Source organism: Rhinatrema bivittatum, chromosome 6 (genome assembly GCF_901001135.1).
Source record: "Rhinatrema bivittatum chromosome 6, aRhiBiv1.1, whole genome shotgun sequence".
NCBI lineage: Eukaryota > Metazoa > Chordata > Amphibia > Gymnophiona > Rhinatrematidae > Rhinatrema > Rhinatrema bivittatum.
Window position 1 is genome coordinate 86,474,369 of NC_042620.1, and position 20,047 is coordinate 86,494,415.

The window sequence follows — 20,047 nt, forward strand, 5'->3', positions numbered from 1 at the left end:
TCCTACCTCCTATGTATCTCAGCAACCCCAACAGCAGATCATGGACTCCCTAACCAGCAATTGCACCCTCCTATCCCAACAGATGATCACCCCCTCCTCAGCCCATTGATCCATCTCCTGCTCAAAAACTTCCCCAGATTGCAATCAATCTCCTGCTCAACCTCCAGGGTGCCAGGGGTTGAGCAGGATATGAATCACATGGAGGAGACATTTTGAGCTGAGCCAGGGTATCTTGGTTTGAACATTGGAGGAGGGTTTCAAAGGGATATATTTTCAGTAAGCCACTCAGTGGCCAGATAGCCAAACTAGATTATAGCCAACTAAATTGATTTAGCTTGTTAGGTTGTGGCTGAAAATTAGACTATATTGGCCATCTAGTGGTTCTTTGAAAATTGGCCCATACATTTTAGGTTCCTGAAAGTAAAAATATGACAAATGGAAGCATTATGTAATCTTTGAAAATAAAAATTCAAAATGAAAACATGCTTTTAAGGAGAATGCTGGAAAAGCAAAAAATCACCAAAAATCCACCGTAAACATGGTTACATTCGTCATGCAACTAATTGCATTTATATCAACTCCACTGTACCTAATCTGTTTGTTCACATTACATTGATGCACATATTCTGCTATAGCTGGCCTCAGGAATTTATGATGCTGGTTATGCTTTCTGCAATGTGGAAAAGACATCCCTATGATGGAAGCTTTCTAAATTCAAAAAGCCTCTATCCTAGCAATTAAATAAATTTTGCCCTACTGTTTGTGGTCACTGCCTTAAAGAAGCAGTCAATCCATAAATACTGGGAAATTGTTTAAAAAATATCACTGGTACATTAGTACTATGACATTTATTTCTTTATAGTGAAGGGGTGAAATTATGTTATTATTTAGACCTGATTGGACTTTTCATTATGTGCACCTGATCCGCATCGATGTCGCCTTTTATAAATGGTAATTATGCATCACCAGAAATGCCTTGCAGAGTACAAATAGAGCTGTGCCTATATCATTATTTTTCAGTAAATTATATTGATCCTGGATGTAGTATTGATCTCGCTCATTTCTACCATAACATAATTTATAAAGCATCTTGATGTAGATTGCTATAGCATTAGTTACATATTGGCAGGTATAGCATTCTTTCTTTTGACTCATCAGAAGCTATACATTTTAAAGAATTTGGTCATATTGTCTTCAGAGTAGGAAATCAGTTATTCTGTGCCCAGCTATACAGTAACTGTGATGGCAAAATGACATTTCTGTATTTATCAAGTTTATAATCACTATAAAACAAATTAGATAAAATCTGAAATGTATTGCCTATTCTTCAGCTACACTTAGGAATTTGTCTACAGTGCCTAATGTGACATGCATTCTAGCTGTCAGAGTGACCTTTATGAGCAAATTTGCTGTTAACTGTCTTTAAAATATTACACTTACAAAATGCAGGAAAAGAATAAAGATCTGAGCTATCATTCTGTATTCTATTTTTAATTTATAGCCTTTCTTATCACAAAGACTCAGCAGTTTATAAACATAAAAATATAGCATAACAAATAGCATAATAATAATGGGGTACAATACATTTATAAAATTTAAAGAAAAAAAATAGTTCTTCATTATACACTTAAAAAAAAGTTAAATCCATTTCAACTTCTCTCACAGTTTGGGGTGAAGCCTTCTAAAAAGAGCTTTCTCCCTGATGTTTGTCTGATCTCCAGTGGTCTATATCAGCATAATTAGAGAAACTGAGAGTATTTGGAGAGTCTTGGTTACAAAATCAGTTTAAACAAATCTGAACTGATGACCTTGGATACAAAAGATTTAGTAATTTCAGAGGAAGAATATCTTGTCCTTTTAAATGGACTTTGGGAGACATGAGATTTGAGGATAAAAATTTCAGCAAATGGCGATATTTATAAATTAAACTGTTTTCCTCTACTTAAAATGTTTAAGGATGCCCTAAAATGGAAGAGATTATATATGAGTTGGCTGGGTAGAATAAGCATGATAAGTAAACTGGTTCTTTAACTGGCTCCTTTACCTATTCACTATGGTGCTAGTTGCACTTCCAACTTTATTCTTTTGCTAACTCAATAGAATAGTTATTAACTGGTATGGAAGGGTAAAGCTTCACAAATAAGCCTTAAGATGCTACAGAGGATTCGGCCTTCCTGCAGCTGTCTTTGAGGGTGTGTCAGGCATTGGGGAGAGAAGAGTTGGTGAGTTTAATGGGAGTAGGGCTTTTTTCATTCAATTACCTGAGTGCGTTGTCTGGTCTTCTGTTGTCACCTGTTTCCCTTTACCTTAGTCTTTTGTCTTCTCGGAGTGAGAGGGGTTTTTTTTGTTTTTGTTTGTCCACTTTGTCTTTTTGTGCAGAGGAGAGAGGTGGAGGAATTGTGGAGAGGATGGAGTGTGAGTGGGGAGAGGAAGGTGAGGAGGGAGGACAAGGCAGGAGTGCTAGGTGGAGGAGTATAAGTTAGAACAAGGGCAGGAGAGAAGGGATAAGAGGAGGTGGGGGGAGGGGATAGGCAGGTGAGTATGGAAGGAGGAGGATGGCAGGCTAGGAATAGACAGAGGACAGAAGTTGGTAGGGCAGGTGCAGGAGGAATGGGGAGGAAGAGAGGAGAGCAGGGAGTGAGAGTGAGGAAAGGGAGGACACCTCTCCAGAAGCAGAAATGGCACCCTGTTCTGGCAGCAGGGCATGCCCATTTAAGGGCTTTGAAGTTCATAATGGAGTACAATGAGATGATAATCACAGGGTCCTGGAGACTTATGCAGTGCTATTTGGCAACTAGGCTGCCAAGAGATCGAGGGCATCCAAGGGCTAGATCTGGTGCTCCATCGCCTAGGCTGTATCCAGGCACAGTGGTGTGAAACGTAGTGCGGAGCAGGTGGCACACATTCATCAAGGCCCAGCTGAACATGAAGGTGTCTAACCGGAACAAATATATAAGGCAGACTGAAGGAGGAGCCCTCGACATCGATGAAAGAGTTCCCCATCCAATAGCTGGGACTGGATGTCTTTGAGGACATGGCTGAGTGACTAGACACCATATGAGTTGGAACCGGTAAGTTCACCTCAGCTGTAAATGGCAAGGCTGCTGTAGTTGTCAACATCATTTGGCATAAGATGCTCACATTGATTTAGATGCAAACTGCACATCTCATGCCAAACAGTACACGTGCACATCTTGCCTTTGGTACTTATGTCGTCTTTGTTTCCACAGCTTTAGCCCAGGAGCCTAGGACTCTGCTGGTTCTAGCCATCAAGCCCCAGCAGCACAGTGGCACTTTTCTGTGCCCCCTTGATGGACATAGTTCAGCAAGGAGGAAGAGGAGCAGCAGCAGCACTTGCCTCCTTCGCACAGGCTAATGCTGGAACCCGTCAGCTCAGCAAGCCCACTAAGTATCAGCTTAAACATAGCCTTCAAGGAAGAACCCAGCCTGCAATGGGAGCCAGTTGAGCCAGCACAACTTCTCTCAAGTATACCACATCGCCAGACAAGGCAGCAGGAGCAGCCCACCAGCCCCTTCATGCCACTTTTGGAAGCCCAAACATCAGCTCGTGCCATAACCAGCACAGTAGTGGCACCAGCACTGCCACCACCACTGACAGAGCTCTTGATGCATGAACAGCTGGAAAGAAGGCATGGAGTACATCTCCACCACATACGTGCAGAGCTAGTGCACTTCAGGAGGGAAGTCAAATCAAACCCAGGCCCTGCATGATCAGACTGCAGCACACTCACAAGTTCTAACAATGGTGGCAACAACATGACCAGTGTGTTGACTCAGATCTAACACTGCATGACCGAACCTCCACCTGTGCCGCCCCAGCAACCCAGGACTCCACACCCCACATTAGTCCCCAACCCGAGATATCCAGGAGTAGACCCCCCCCCCCCCCAAAGGCATGCCGCCTCCCCGGGGGCAAGCAACACTGTGGCAAAGGGCAATGAAGCAGTAGAACTGCCACCATTTTATGCCAACTAACAAGACTTGTCCAAAGAAGCCTGTCTGGGTCTCTGTACAGAGTTTCTGTGCCAGCTAGATAGAAGAAGCCTGCTGGGCCTGTTCTGACTACAGTCTGGGCTTGCTGATGGAGAAGGTCTACTGTCTGCCAGTGTTCTCCTGCTGTCTACTTCTAAAGCCCCCCGCCTTCTAAAACTCTACCCATATGCCAGCCTCCTTGATGTGGTCTCCAGTCATGGTCCAGCTGTTGCTGCTTCTCACCATGTCTCATCTGCTCCTGATGCTGATGGTCTCATTCATCCTGCTGCTGCCTCTATGCTGCTGTCTTCTCCTGGGGCCTCCTGCCTCCATGCTGCTGTGTCTTCTCCTGGACCTTCCTACCTTGGCCTTTAGGCTGTTCTACTTTGAGTGCACTCTTTCAATATGGACTGTCTGGGCATTTTACTTGCAAACACATAGGTAACAGCTGATGGCAGCACAACTTAGAGCTGTAATTTAGGAACTGGGGTGCCACTTCTGCTTTCTATGTTCTTTGCTGTAATCATGATTGTGCAAAAGGATAAGATGCTAATACTTTGTTCCAAATGGCAACATTACATATAATCTATGTATAGGTCTGCACTCAGTGTGCTGTTCATTTTAGTTACAATGTCATGTGCAATTAGATATCTTGTCCATTTAGAATGTGATTACCAAAGATGTTAACTTGCTTTCCATCTATTGACATTTGTACTGTAAAAAAAAGTGGTCACAGGTTTGAAAATACTTTTGGGTTGTCTGTCTTCATTGGGGGGGGGGTTTGTTGTTTTTTGTATCTTAAACATTCATGAGGTCAAAGGTGTGGGAGCCCCATGACCTTGCATGCTAGAGTGCCATTGGCCATTCCAACTAGGTACTTTTCAAGTAGGCAAGACCATATGGTCTGGGGTGTACAACCAAAAGCTGATTGTATGCTCCCACCACAGACAGCAAGCGCTAAACAGGAACCTCCTTCCGGTGGAGCTTCACAAGTGGTTCCAGTTGCCTTCTCCAAGAGAGCATATGCTTAGCTAATTCTTGGGTATAATGGTGTGTATGTGAGATGGGCTGACCTAGCTCGTGTTCATCTCCATATGCACTCCAGTCCTGTAGGTGTAGAAATGCTTGGCTAGAGCTGCTGTAGCTATGTCTTCACTTTGTTGGAGACCAATAGGTTGTATAGCAAGCTGAAGTTCATAGTGCAGTTATAATAAACTATTGCCCTCTTCCATTGTGAAGATATAGCAGCTTTGACAACACAATGGGCCTTCACTCTGGTACCAAATGCTACCATAACATATGTCTTTAGTCAGCAAGCTACTTAAAACGTACATAAAGCCCTCCATGTGTTTCATCTTGAGGGAGCATAACTAAGCAGCTGCAGGTGCTCTGGCCTTATCTGTTTCCTTAGGATCATCCTTCCAGCCAGTCTGTGGAGGTAAGCCTAGTTCAAGCATACACCAACCTCATAGCTGTCTGCTTTTGGGCTCTGGGCCTTTTCTAGCCCACACAACTCCCTCACTCCTCAGTTGTTACAGAGTTGCTCATATGGTGTTCCAGCAGCCTGCATGTAGACAGGTGCATAATGCAAAGGGTATGTAGTGGACAAGTGATGCAGCGAAAGTTTTGCAACTAACCCTGTCACCTAGAATCAATAGCAGAAATGTACCACTTCTTCTCTGTATGTACAAAAAACATATTGAGATACATCTGGCAGAATATTTGTAGGCCCACCTTGCCGGTATATACATATGCTAGAATAAGTCTCAAATGATGTGGCCTGGTGTGGCAACCTCTATGTAGAGTGCACAGCACTCTACATAGAGGTTGCCACCAACCTCTATGTAGAGTGCACCAACCACTCCATACCCCCTCCACAAGCATCTCGCCCCACACCTTTCCCTCCCTACACAAGCATCTCACACCACCCTTTCCCTCCCTATCTCTACCTTCCTCCCACACATCCCTTTCTCTCCCCTCCCCCCCCCTACACTCCCTGCTCTCCTTACCATAATTTATCGTCATCAACAAGCCATTTATGTACATATGTTATATACTATAGTCTAATGTTCCATGTACTCCTGTTAGTTCTGTTACAACTTGTTATATTTATTACCATGTTATAATGTAAAATATTCTTATATCTATTTAATACCATGTTATAATGTAAAATAGGGCTATCACCCTATTCCTTTAGTTATCTGGAAACCGATGTGATATCTCGATCGAATGTCGGTATATAAAATTAAATAAATAAATAAATAAGTGTCCAAGATCTCTTCTACAGCAAGGAGGATAAGTAGGCAAAAAATGGAACCTATCCTAAGAGTGCTGGTAGGCCTCAGGCACCCCACCCACACTCACCCTCTCTCTCCTTGGCAGCTGAAGCTCTTGGAACCATGCACACCCCCAATTAGGTCTACTCCAGGTCCTAGGTGGAAGAGCCTCAAGGTTGGGGAGGGTGGAAAGTATACTACTACCAGATAACTACTTATCTAGAAATGTGACATACTGTATATAAGGCCTTACACTGGCAACCTTCAAAACGCTGACTCTCCATGCAAGGAATAAACAGTGTGAGCCCTAAGTGGCATGCTATTTAACTAAGTGTGAGGCCATTTTCTCCCCATCTGCTACAATCATATCTCTGGGGCATCCTTTCTAAACAGTGGAAGGCACAGGCTTGCTTGTGTCCAAAGCTAGTGTGGGCAAAATGGATGCATATATACTGCCTACTCTGGGATCTGCAGAGGTATAGTAAAGGAGGGATTACTAAGGCCAAGGTCACCTCCAAACACAGATCTAGATATAGGCTAACATAACATCACTCACCCAGTCCCACATAGCTGTTGGCCCATAGTTGGGTATAGACCTCCTCCAGCACTTTGTGCACCTATACATGGCCAATATGTGTGTTACTGGCCTGTTTGTAACGAATTATCATTAATGTCTGTGGTAGCCTGGGCCCTAACTGCTATTGAGGGAGTCAGAATCCTAACTACACACCAAAACATTATCTACACCTGCCAGCATGACACATCTGTCATAAGCATATATAAGCACTTGGAGGTACTGACATGGGTTCTTCAAGCCGTCTGGTGCCACGAAATGCTTGTCTTGCAAGAGACCAACACAAAGTGCATAACCCATTATGCCAACCACATGAGACCTTTGGGTGCAGTTGCCTTATACATTCAGCACACTGGCAGGTTGTGGGCTCCTGAGGTCATCAGCTGACAACACCTTCTGTAGCCTTTATGCTATATTTAGAGCTGATGACTGAGAGTCTTAGCACACCTGCTTTGCTAACCACAAACTGTAAAAGTATCAAACCCCATGAAGGACAGCAGCTCTTCCATCTTGGCCACAAGTCATGGAAGCCTTGTGGAGCAGCAAGGGCCTCTAACCATAAAACATCTGCAATGTAGTGACTCACCTTGGAAACTGACCATTCTGCAAGCTGTTTGCCGTGGGAGTCCTTATCCTATGTATTTTAAGCATAAGTAGTGTAAATGATACTAGCTATTGTGAAAAATAAAATACTCTGCATAATTTCTAGGTACGTTCATACAGCATCATCACATGACTAGCCCTGCGCTGGATTGGCTAAGTGCCTTGTAGCACTGTGCTCTCTCCGTATTTGAAAAAAAACTACATGTGATGGGTCAGGCAAGGCAAATAGCTCCTAGCATACCTTTGCGTTGGGTTCAATGGTAGATGAACCTTTTCTTAGGAGACACGTGGGTACTATTAATCATTAAAAAGTAGACTCTGACCTTGACATTTCTGAGATGACTTTGAAATACAAGTGAAGGCAGGACACCATCTGATTCCCAATCCTGCCTTCACACAGTCTGCACAGCGTCCTTGTCTAGCCCCACCGAGGAGCTAACATAACCAATATGACATCCCAATGGCCAAGGCCCTTACCATCTGTACATGATAGCTGACAATTTGCCTAGGTTGGTATAGCATAGTGCATCGGTGTATGGGTGCATGCAACCCCAAAGAAGTATGCTAGCTTGCACTGACCTATGAGCATTGTGGGAATGCCACAATCTTTGACAGGTGCTTTACTAAAGCCAGTAACTGAAAGCCTGCTAGGTGAGCACTCTGATATCAGCACTGGCTCTGAAACAACTGAGGCAATGCTGGCATGGGTGTCTTTGCAGGCCCATGTGACACAAAGCATCTGATGTACAGGTGCACACAGATGTCAGCTATGGGATGAGGCTGTAAAATGGCAACACTGATATTTTTAACTATCAATCTGTAACTTTTTGCTGTGCCTTTAAGCTTCAGAGCTACTTGTGATTTATATGATTTCTAGAGCAGTTGGGCTTCATGTTCAAGGCCCTGCTGCTGTGCCATCAGACTGATGCCACTATCTCACCACATGTGAGGTCTAGGACAGGGTCCAAGGGGTCAGCCCGCCAAGCAAAATGCCACAAGCTAGGCGCACTGTGTTGGCAGTTCTACACAAACACTGTTGCAAGACCTACCTCTTAGATTCCTGAAAACATTAGGCCAGCCCCATGTATTTGCTGTTATCTTTACTTTGAGTACACTTTTTCTACTTCAGTCTAGTGCTCCATTATCAAGATGAAGCTTAATGCACTGACACAAACAGAGGAGCAGTGAGTACAAGAAAGATGATTGAGAGGAGAGCAGCTGGAAACACTCTGCTGGGCTCCCTTCCCTGGAAGAGGGGAAGAGGTAGTTGAGGCTTAACAGGCAAAGTAGCATTGTATGAGGCTTTGCCAAAGCTGGTTGCCACTCAGCGTGGTGTCCTCGGCTTCTGCCGGTGGACATGGATCCTGGGGTAGATCAGGAAGTATCTCTATTGGTATCCCATGGCATAAAGAGAGATTATGGAATGCACTATTTCTGCTACTCTGAGTGAGGCATATATTAAAGCTCCTCCTGTTTTGTCCAAACAGTGAAATCAATTTTTGAGAACTATGAAGGTGCTTTTGATGATTATAGTGAGCAGAACATAAGGCCTCATGGTAATTCATCTCTGCTGGCATGTTGGGAATAACAGAGGTGAGAAGCCAGATCCTGCAACCATATCCCAAATCTCCTGCAGCAAAGACAGAACAGCTACATCATTCACACTACTGTGACATTGATATATGGCTGGCAGCCCACAGCATACTATAAGATAGTAGAAGCTAAGCTCTAGCGTAGGATGAGCCCATGCCACCTTTTTCTGTGAGACTATGAGGTAGATCATTAAAAAGTCCATGTGCACGTACTTTTGTTCGCGCAACCGGCGTGAACAAAAGTACGCCGGATTTTATAAGATACGCGCGTATCTTATAAAATCCGGGGTCTGCGCGCGCAAGGCTGCACAAAATCGGCAGCTTGCGCGCGCGCCAAGCCGCGCAAGCTGCCTCCATTCCCTCCGAGGCCGCCCAGAAATCGGAGCAGCCTCGGAGGGAACTTTCCTTCCGCGTCCCCCCACCTTCCCCTCCCTTCCCCTACCTAACCCACCCCCCGGCCCTTCCTAAATCTCCCCCCCCCCCCCCCCACCTTTGTTGGGCAAGTTACTCCTGCCGCCTTGCATCCCCCGGCACAGGCTGCAGTGCCGGGGTACTCGGGACCGCCCACCTGGCCTGTCCCTGAACCGTCGCCACGCCCCCGGACCCACCCTAGACTGCCCCTGACCCCCGGATACGCCCCCTCCTGCCCCTTTTATGAAGCCCCGGGACTTACCCGCGTCCCGGGGCTTTGTGCGTGCCGGCAGCGTGCGAGTGCCTTACTAGCATAAATCCAGGAGGATTTACTCGTGCAGGGCTTTTAAAATCTAGCCCTATATGAGCACTAGAGTAATCTGTGTCAGATCTTCCAGACTAGGAAACTACATCTGGGGTTTCCACCAAATGTGTGCCTGTCAGTCACGACCAAGCTAAGGCTGCCCATTCGTAACACTTATCAAACCCTGAAGCAGTACATCAGAGCTGCCACACATGCCAGAACAGAAATCTCTACCTCGTGGTATGAATGTGCAAGTCCCTGGCTGCTCTGCAGTATGTCCTCCAGAAATACAAATTTGCCTGACCTGACACAGTGAATATGCTAGGCCCAAAAATGTGCAGGCCGCAGCTTTTGGTTTACCTGTGTGATGAGCAAGACCAACTGTGCCTGATATCCTGGCTGACCAATCAGTAACAGGGCACACCTGAGCTGGGAATGCCAGCAGTGTGGAAACTAAAAGGTTGTGAATAACCAATGAGATTTCAAGAGCTCCAAATGGGAGGGTGGGAAAAGGCAAATATTTAAATTGAACCTATAGAAAGTGTGTAGTGGCTGGTCACACACAAAGCTTTACTGCAAGTGCATTGTTTGACTGCACAACATTAGCAGGCCTCTCCAGCAGGGGGGAGAGAAAGCAAGACTCTGGTGCAGTGGCATGTAGACCTAACTCTACAAGCTGCTTATCATGGAAGCGATGCTGTTACATCTCCCACACACCCCCACAACCTCTTCCCTGTACCATTTGCTGCAAACAAATAGCCAGAGAGGGAATAGAGAAAGAAACATCTCTTACTTACCAGCCAACTATCATCATAGAGGCCATCCTCAGAATTTTCAAAGAGGCCCTATTGCCTAAGTATAATGGAATGGTGCGTGGCTCCCAAGTACCTGGCCACTAGGGGTGTGCATTCATTCCCTACGAATTGGGAATCCGCAACGTATAAGGCCATATTCGTTGTATTCGTGGGGAAGCAAAACGTATCACGATTCCCCACGAATACAACGAATCTTCGCCGAATTATTCGGCCGCCTAAAGGAGCCAATTTAAACAAACCCCCCACCCTCCTGACCCCCCCAAGACTTACCAAAACTCCCTGGAGGTCCAGCGGGGGGGTCCGGGAGCCATCCCCTGCACTGACACCCTCGGCAGCCATATTCAAAATGGCGTAGATAGCCTTTGACCTTCTATGTCCCAGGGGCTACCGGTGCCATTGGTCAGCCCCTGTCACATGGCCATCGGCGCCATCTTGTGCTCCTACCATGTGACAGGGGCTGACCAATGGCACCGGTAGCCCCTGTGACATAGTAAGGGCAAAGGCTATCGGTGCCATTTTGATTACTGGCAGCCGACGGCCTGAGTGCAGGAGATCACTCCCGGACCCCTGCTAGTAGTTGACAGAATCGGCTATAATTACTTAGCCAGAGGGATAAACCTCTTGACTTGGCGGCTGCTGCACAGAGAAGGGTAGGCAAAGCCCCATGCTTTCTCTACCTTTTCAATTTCCTTTTCTTTTAACTTTTATTCATTTCTGCAGCCAAGAATTCTTGCTGTGAATTTTTAAAATCTATGGGGCGGATTTTCATACTCCGCGAATAGGCCTACTTTTGTTTGCGCTCCAGGCGCAAACAAAAGTACGCTGGATTTTAGTAGATACGCGCGGAGCCGCGCGTATCTGCTAAAAACCTGGATCGGCGCGCGCAAGGCTATCGATTTTGTATAGCCGGCGTGCGCCGAGCCGTGCAGCCTACCCCCGTTCCCTCCGAGGCCGCTCCGAAATCGGAGCGGCCTCGGAGGGAACTTCCTTTTGCCCTCCCCTCACCTTCCCCTCCCTTCCCCTACCTAACCCACCCACCCGGCCCTGTCTAAGCCCCCCCCTTACCTTTGTCGGGAGATTTAGGCCTCCCAGAGGGAGGCCTAAATCCCCGCGCGTCAGCGGGCCTCCTGCGAGCCGGGACGCGACCTGGGGGCGGGTCCGGAGAGCGCGGCCACGCCCCGGCCGCCCCGGGCCGTAGCCACACCCCCCGGCATGCTCCCGACACGCCCCGAAAACGCCGCGCGGTTCGGGCCCGCCCCCCGACACGCCCCCTCCGAAAACCCCGGGACTTACGCGAGTCCCGGGGCTCTGCGTGCGCCGGTAGGCCTATGTAAAATAGGCTTACCGGCGCGCAGGGCCCTGCTCGCCTAAATCCGCCCGGTTTTGGGCGGATTTAGGCGAGCAGGGCTCTTAAAATCCGCCCCTTTATACTTAGTTGCCCTTCCTGGTCATCTGCTGGAGTAACTACTTTTAATTTTTAACTATTATTTTTTATTAATTTATATTCTACCTTTCATATCTGGTCAGCCACTTCAAAGCTGATCAGAAATGTATTATAAGCTGACCAGACATTATAAACTGTGCAGCGGGAGTCATACTGTGTGTTTTATAAACTGGAATGGGTGTCAGTCCATTTGACATTTGTGTATACTTTTTCCATTTTTTTTTTAGCTGTATTTTCTTACAATAAAGACCTTTTCTTTCATAACTGCTGTTAGTGTTTTTTGATGATGTGTTTACAAAAAGCTGACTAATGCATGCTGCATTTACATAGATGTATCCCTCGACAGAGCTTTGTGCATGTTGGCATTTCCCTATCCTCAGAGGGCTTACAATTCAAGAGCCCAACTTTCAAACCTTCTGCAGTGCAGCACTTGTGCGTGCATGTGGACACATGGAGATGATAGTGTTCTCTACACTGTGTAGTGGGAGCCACACCGTTTATGAAATACTGTGTATTTCTGCTCCAAAAGTATGTGCAATTGTTTTAGTATACACACATTTCCAATGCAAGAAAATGCATACTTTCTTTAAATACTTTATAAACATGGGCTCGTATGTTTTACATGCAGAGTAATTGACACTGTACAAAGTATGTGTGAGTTCTTGGAATCATCAATTTGCCAGTTTCTTCCACCAGTTCACCTAGACCCTCTAGCATTTCACCTGAACCCCCACCAGTTCTCCCAGACTCTCACCCAAAAACTGCAGACAACAGGCAAGTCCGATTTTTACTTTTGCTTGTCAATTAGGTATAAAAGTGTACGCACAAGTTCAGTAATGTGTACATATAGGGGTAGATTTTTAAAAGCATTTACTCGAGCAAAACTGGTTTTTGCTCGAGTAAATACACTTTACTCAAGTAAGTGGGCTTTTCAAAATTGCTACTATATATGCCATTGAATTGTCCATAGGATTTACTCAAGTAAGTGCACTTTACTCGAGTAAATAGCTTTTGAAAATTGCTACGATAGTATGTCACATTTACATGCGTAACTCCTTTGAAAATGACCCCCATACTGGTGAATTTTAAAAGCTCTACTTGCACCAAAGCTGGGAGTATAGGCCTATATTGGCCCAGCGCGCGCTGTGTGGATTTTAAGAGGTGTCTGGGTACGCGCGCATCTCCCAATACGTGCATAAAAATTTTTTCATAAAGGGTCAGGGCATAGGCATTCCAGGAAATATGAATGAAATTAGCACGCAAGTATTTAAGCACACTAACGTTGCCAGAGTCCCTATTCGCGTAACTTTACCTCTGCTATGGACAGCATGTAAGTCTTGAAACAAAAAAAAACTAGGCTAGTCAGCAGGGTTTTAAGGATCGGGGCTAATAGGGTAAAAAGGAGGCAACTTCTGGGGAGTTTAGGAAGTCATCTCCTTTACTGGGGCGAACTGGGAACAAACTGGGGAAATAGGTAATTGCGTCAGCGCGCATATCTACTAAAATCCCTTCCACTTTCACAGTCGAGGTGGTATTTGCATGCAGATGCGCGCATCAATGAAAAATTGTGCGCACATGTACGTGCATATAGCGGATTTTATACCATATACGCTCGTATGTTATAAAATCACCGCATCCATATGCGTGAGCCGGCAAACGCGCATACATCTCCCATGCGCAGGTCTTAAAACTCACCTTTTATATCTCTTGCAAAATAGCAGCTACCATGCATACTTTTCAACCTCACCATGGAATGCCCTTTTTCCCTCGTAAAATGTACATACAATACTGAAAGTACATAAATACACTCAACATTTGTAAAATAGCATATATGCTTGTATATGGTACTTATGGATGGAGTCCCTTTGAAAATCACCTCCCAAGTTAGTACCCGAGGCATTGGAGAGTGAAGTGACTTGTCCAAGGTCACAAGGAGTGCAGTAGGATTTGAACCCTGGCTTTGCTGGTTCACAGCACGGTTCTGTTCCCAGTCAGTTGTGTTGCTTCAAGTCAGCTATTCAGACAATCAACCTGTCTAAGGATTATACATGCGCACAAGTTTCTGACACTTCTGCACGTATCCACTGGAGCAGACTATTGCTGTGGCTGCCTGCACAGAAAGAATTAGAGACCCAAAGCCTGGTAATGAATAGTGGCTCCCTCTCTGCAGGCTGGTTCAGTTGTGAGTGAAGGTAAGGGTTACCTGTGAGAATTCACCTGATTTCTGCCCCCAAGATTTGAGGCAATGTAAGATGAAAAGGAATAAGAACATGCCATACTGGGTCAGACCAAGGGTCCATCAAGCCCAGCATCCTGTTTCCAACAGTGGCCAATCCAGGCCATAAGAACCTGGCAAGTACCCAAAAACTAAGTCTATTCCATGTTACCGTTGCTAGTAATGTCGGTGGTTATTATCTAAGTCAACTTAATTAATAGCAGGTAATGGACTTCTCCTCCAAGAACTTATCCAATCCTTTTTTTAAACACAGTTATACTAACTGCACTAACCACATCTTCTGGCAACAAATTCCAGAGTTTAATTGTGCGTTGAGTGAAGAAGAACTTGCTCCGATTAGTTTTAAATGTGCCACATGCTAACTTCATGGAGTGCCTCCTAGTCTTTTTATTATCCAAAAGAGTAAAAAACTGATTCACATCTACCCATTCTAGACCTCTCATGATTTTAAACACCTCTATCATATTCCCCCTCAGCCGTCTCTTCTCCAAGCTGAAAAGTCCTAACCTCTTTTTAGTCTTTCCTCATAGGGGAGCTGTTCCATTCCCTTTATCATTTTGGTCGCCCTTCTCTGTACCTTCTCCATCGCAATTATATCTTTTTTGAGATGCGGTGACCAGAATTGTGCACAGTATTCAAGGTGCGGTCTCACCATGGAGCGATAGAGGCATTATGACATTTTCCGTTTTATTCACCATTCCCTTTCTAATAATTCCCAACATTGTTTGCTTTTTTGACTGCCGCAGCACACTGAACCGACGATTTCAATGTGTTATCCACTATGACGCCTAGATCTCTTTCTTGGGTAGTAGCACCTAATATGGAACCTACCATTGTGTAACTATAGCAAGGGTTATTTTTCCCTATATGCATCACCTTGCACTTTTCCACATTAAATTTCATCTGCCTTTTAGATGCCCAATTTTCCAGCCTCACAAGGTCTTCCTGCAATGTATCACAATCGGCTTGTGATCTAACTACTCTGAACAACTTTGTATCATCTGCAAATTTGATTACCTCACTTGTCGTATTTCTTTCCAGATCATTTATAAATATATTGAAAAGTAAGGGTCCCAATACAGATCCCTGAGGCACTCCACTGCCCACTCCCTTCCACTGAGAAAATTGTCCATTTAATCCTACTCTGTTTTCTGTCTTTTAGCCAGTTTGTAATCCACGAAAGGACATCGCCACCTATCCCATGACTTTTTATTTTTCCTAGAAGCCTCTAATGAAGTACTTTGTCAAATGCCTTCTGAAAATCCAAGTACACTACATTTACAGGTTCACCTTTATCCACATGTTTATTAACTCCTTCAAAAAAGTGAAGCAGATTTGTGAGGCAAGACTTGCCTTGGGTAAAGCCATGCTGACTTTGTTCCATTAAGCCATGTCTTTCTATATGTTCTGTGATTTTGATGTTTAGAATACTTTCCACTATTTTTCCTGGCATTGAAGTCAGGCTAACTGGTCTGAGAAAAGAATACTGCAAATGGGACATGCCCCTGATCCTCCATACAAAAATAGTTTGCCTACCTAGTTTTAATGCGTCTCCTGCTGCCACTGGTATACCTTACTCAAATTTGAGCAAAAAACAGCAAGGTTCTGTTTTTTTTGTGGCCATGGCTACCTTAATATTTTTCATAATATATGTGATATGCCATTGAAATTGTACAGACTGTAGCTTTCTTTCTTCAACTTTTTCATTTTTCAAGCAGGTGTAGGGATGTCTTTGGTTCAGTTAATTGAATTAAAGCCCCCAGTCTAATTTTTGAATCTCGCTCCATGCAGCCTGTGCTAGCATGCTAATAACCGAAGAACGTAAAGGCTTTCACAAATGATGGATGATGCATTAAATGAGTTCTGTAATACAGGGCGGCCTGGAGGATGATCTGTATCGCAATCTATGAAATGTCTGTGATGTTACCTTCCGTCTTTTTTTTATTACTGCATAGAAAAAAATGAAACTAATATACGGTAACTGATTTCCGTGGGCATTTCACTCATTTTTAATGTGCATGCAATAGCAAGCTAGTATTTTCCTCTTTCTTCTGTTTTTCTAACATAGGGAGTTTGCATGGCGTGACCCAGAATTGCCAGAGGTCATTCATATGCTTCAGCACCAGTTCCCATCCGTTCAGGCAAATGCAGCTGCCTACCTTCAGCACCTGTGTTTTGGAGATAATAAAGTGAAAACGGAGGTACGAAGGCCGCTTCTATTCTGTACTGAAGTGCTTGGTCATAGGGTGGGGGAGGAGAAAGGAACAGCTGGGCTTATTGTTTGTTGCAAATTTTATTTTCAATCATTTTGACACAAAAGGTGATTTTGTTTAGTGCAATCTAGATCTGTGTGTGGATGTTTTTCTACTGACAAATGCTACATAAGCTTCCTAAGTATAGAAATGTAATTGCTTCTGTCATGAACATTTTATGAAAAAAGAAATCAATACCTAGATAACTTACTGTGCACAGCAACAAAAGTGTTTTTTCTCTTTCTTAGTGACTTTTTAAATTGAATGCCCAGTAATATTTTAAATTGGTATATGTAAATTATATTTTATATTTTTTTGCAGCGGGGAGGGATGTTCAAGGAGAAAAGGAGCTTGGTGAATACCATGTGGGTGAATACCAAGCATGCATTTGGTAATTTTGATATGCACTATTTTATTCATAAGTGATAATGTGCATTACACCACTCATCCAAAAAAGTCAAATTATAAAACCTGTACTGACACATCTGTACTGATGTGCACCAGATTAGACAAAAGCAGGCAGTGAAATAGTATACCTAAAACTTCAGTAAAGTAATAGTTAAAATGATTCTTAATAGAATGACTAGAGAATGGAGGGATATGGCTGAATTATTAGCAGCTTCTGAATTCCTGTACAAGGTATTCATGTATGCATAGTGCTCATAAGTGAACAGCATCAATTTCAGATTATTCACAATAAATCTCTTAAACGGACAATCAGGTTTCTAAGTTTTCCAACTACATAAGGCCTGGCATAAAGTATTGGTCTTTATTATTTGCAGCAATATTCGTAAAGTCTTAATTTACGTACACTTTGGATTGTGGAGGGTGAAGATCATCAAGAAAAGCTTAAATCTCTACTGATGTAAAATTAGATATTCAGGAGATATTTGGCAGAAAAGATGAAAATATTCATCACAGCCCAAGCTGTGTAGCTCCTATTTTGACACACTTAAACATTTTTTTTACACTTATGGAAAAGGTAACTGCAATAACACGATTTGTTTTGACTATCAAATACTGTACATTTGAAAAAATAAAATCTAGGAACGTCCCCTATTTTTACTTCCCCTTGTACAAGATGCTTATAAAGGACCAGTGCTGTTTTACCACTGTGGCAAACACAGGGCATGCCTTTAAAAAAATAATAAAATAAAATAAAAATTAACCTCTTCTAATGGCTAGATTGACATTTATATTTTCCACACCCTCGCTTAAACATACATCAATAAAAATATGTATTCTCAGGACCATAGGACTATCAAAACTTATTCAGTATTCTCATTGGGTTCAGCTGCTTCAGCAAGCATGACTTGCCCACTGCGTAATTGTAGTACTGTGTAACATTACTCCATTCAGCAAAATCTCTAGTATACTATTTAGATAATTTGATTTATAGCCATCTTAATTTGTATCATAACACCCTAAGCAGGGCACAGCATTTAAATAGCGTTCATAACAATCTTTGCTACAGTAAAATTATCAATACAAAAATTAAAATAGAATTAAAACAAAAAAATATAAATTAATTGGCCCTTCTCATATTACATTTTTGTTTTGTTTTAGAACAGCTAATAAGCTAGATCGAATAGAAAAGTCTTAACTTTGCTACAAATCCTGTATTTCTCGAATATTGTGTAATAGTTTATTGCACAAGTGTGGACCAATACAATGGAAAGCTCAATCACTGGTGCACATTTGATGAGCTTCCTACAATGCTGGAACATATATTTTTTTTTAAAAACTGCTTGAGTAGAGTGGAGAATTCAGTCTATATGTGCATCCCAATACAGAACCATTCACAGAGGAACTAATACAATATGACTTGTCTTTAAAAAAAAAAAAAAAAAAAAAAGGACTATATAAAGAAGCAAAACTCCCCACACTAGTGCTTTCTGACAGATTAAGGGAGGATGTGGATTGGCCCATCTAGGCCTCCCTGGCGGCTGCTTCTACTGGGGAGGAGAGCAACTTGGTGTTAGGACTGCTGCTGATCCTGCTACTACTTGGAGCTTCATGCCATTGTATGGTTGAAAAAGAAAAGAAACATAAGATATGAAATATTTAAACCTTTCCTTAAATTCTCCCTAATAAAGACAAAGAGATCACGCCTACAGAGAAAAAAAAGAAAGCAGTACTGAAGCCAAGAACAACACAAGGACACTAGAAATGATACATTTTGTCAGTTTCAACATTGTAACCAAACAAATCTAGAAAAGGCAAGCCTGTAATACTTTTAGAAATATGTGCTTATAAGCACACCAAATGGCAAAATAAAATTCCTAACCCTTAGCATATGGCAAACAGGCAGGAAAATATAAAACAGCTATATACATGCGGAACAGACAGTATGTCAGACACAGGGTTGGGAGCATATGAAAACGCAGCTCTCAAGTAATTGAGATAAAATAATCATGTTGGACCTGTTGGAATGATGATGGTACTACTAATTTATTTTTTTGACTTGGCAGTTTCCTCTTGCAACTTTGGGCCTTCAGCTTAATTGGAAGCAGGCCTGAGATTCCAGCACCATAAGCCTTCATGTGCAATTATTTTTCGCTCCTGTTATGTCGGCTTGTGCTTTCAAACACTTCTGCTTTTCAAAAGGTTTTTTCAGCATCCCTTTAAACCTGTTTTTGGATTTGATTTTCTATAATAGAATGAAGCTGCCAAAACAAGAAGCAGACAAGGCCATGACAAAAGGGCTGGGTTGGTGTGAAATAGCCTCTGTTTGAAAGAATGAAACTGCCATTTTTCCTTCAGATTCAAACAGGCTGTAGGCAGAAAGGGAGGAGCTGAGGTTACACTAGAGTTGCCAACTAATGGGTGTTTGACCTGGCCGGTTTTGACGAAGGCCAACACCAGGCTGGACCTTTTATATTGGCAAAGTAATTGCTGGTATTCTGCCAACTTCCAGCCTCCCTAGCAGCAGACATTCCCCCTTTCCCATGACTACCCCCCACCCACCCCCCCTCCAGAGGCCTCCACTATCTTTTCACTAACCACTACCTTCCCTAGCGCAGGGCTCATCTTTCTCTTTTTCCACTGACTCTCTTCCCCCCCCCCCCCCCCGAGAATTTCTCTAACCATCTTCCCTGAAGACTCTTACCCCATTTTACAATACCAACTAGCCATTTATTACTCAGCAAGGGCTGCCTCTTATGGAATGCTTCAGAATTTGATCATTTCTCCCACTATGCCATTTGCTTCCCACGTGACAAAATATATCTTTCGAAGCCCTTTTAAAGCCAACAGGCCAGCCTACAATCACAGTAGCGTGGGATCATTGTCTGGGAGGCAAAATTATTATTTTTTAATTTTTATATACCGATGTTCTTGTATGAAATACAAATCACTCTGGTTTACATAAAACAGTGAAATGCCCAAAAAATGAACTAGCAAAGTTCATGAGTCATCAAATAGCTTCCTTGCCTCTCCAGCATATGTCTGAAAAACAAAAATACAGGAAATGTAAGGTAATTAATTAAAACATATGTAATACAGATATATTTTATAGCACTTTAAGTTGTAGTGCTGGACTATCAGT

General features: G+C 43.4%; 1 protein-coding gene across 7 annotated transcripts in view; it reads left to right on the forward strand.

The window, feature by feature from the left end:
- Nucleotides 1–20,047, forward strand: part of PKP4 (plakophilin 4) — a 578,155-nt gene that overhangs the window by 364,097 nt on the left and 194,011 nt on the right. For all 7 annotated transcript variants that reach the window (XM_029605541.1, XM_029605538.1, XM_029605537.1 and 4 more), the window contains one exon: nucleotides 16,317–16,449. In XM_029605541.1, coding sequence (XP_029461401.1) covers nucleotides 16,317–16,449 — 133 coding nt within the window. The remainder of the gene's footprint in view (nucleotides 1–16,316; nucleotides 16,450–20,047) is intronic.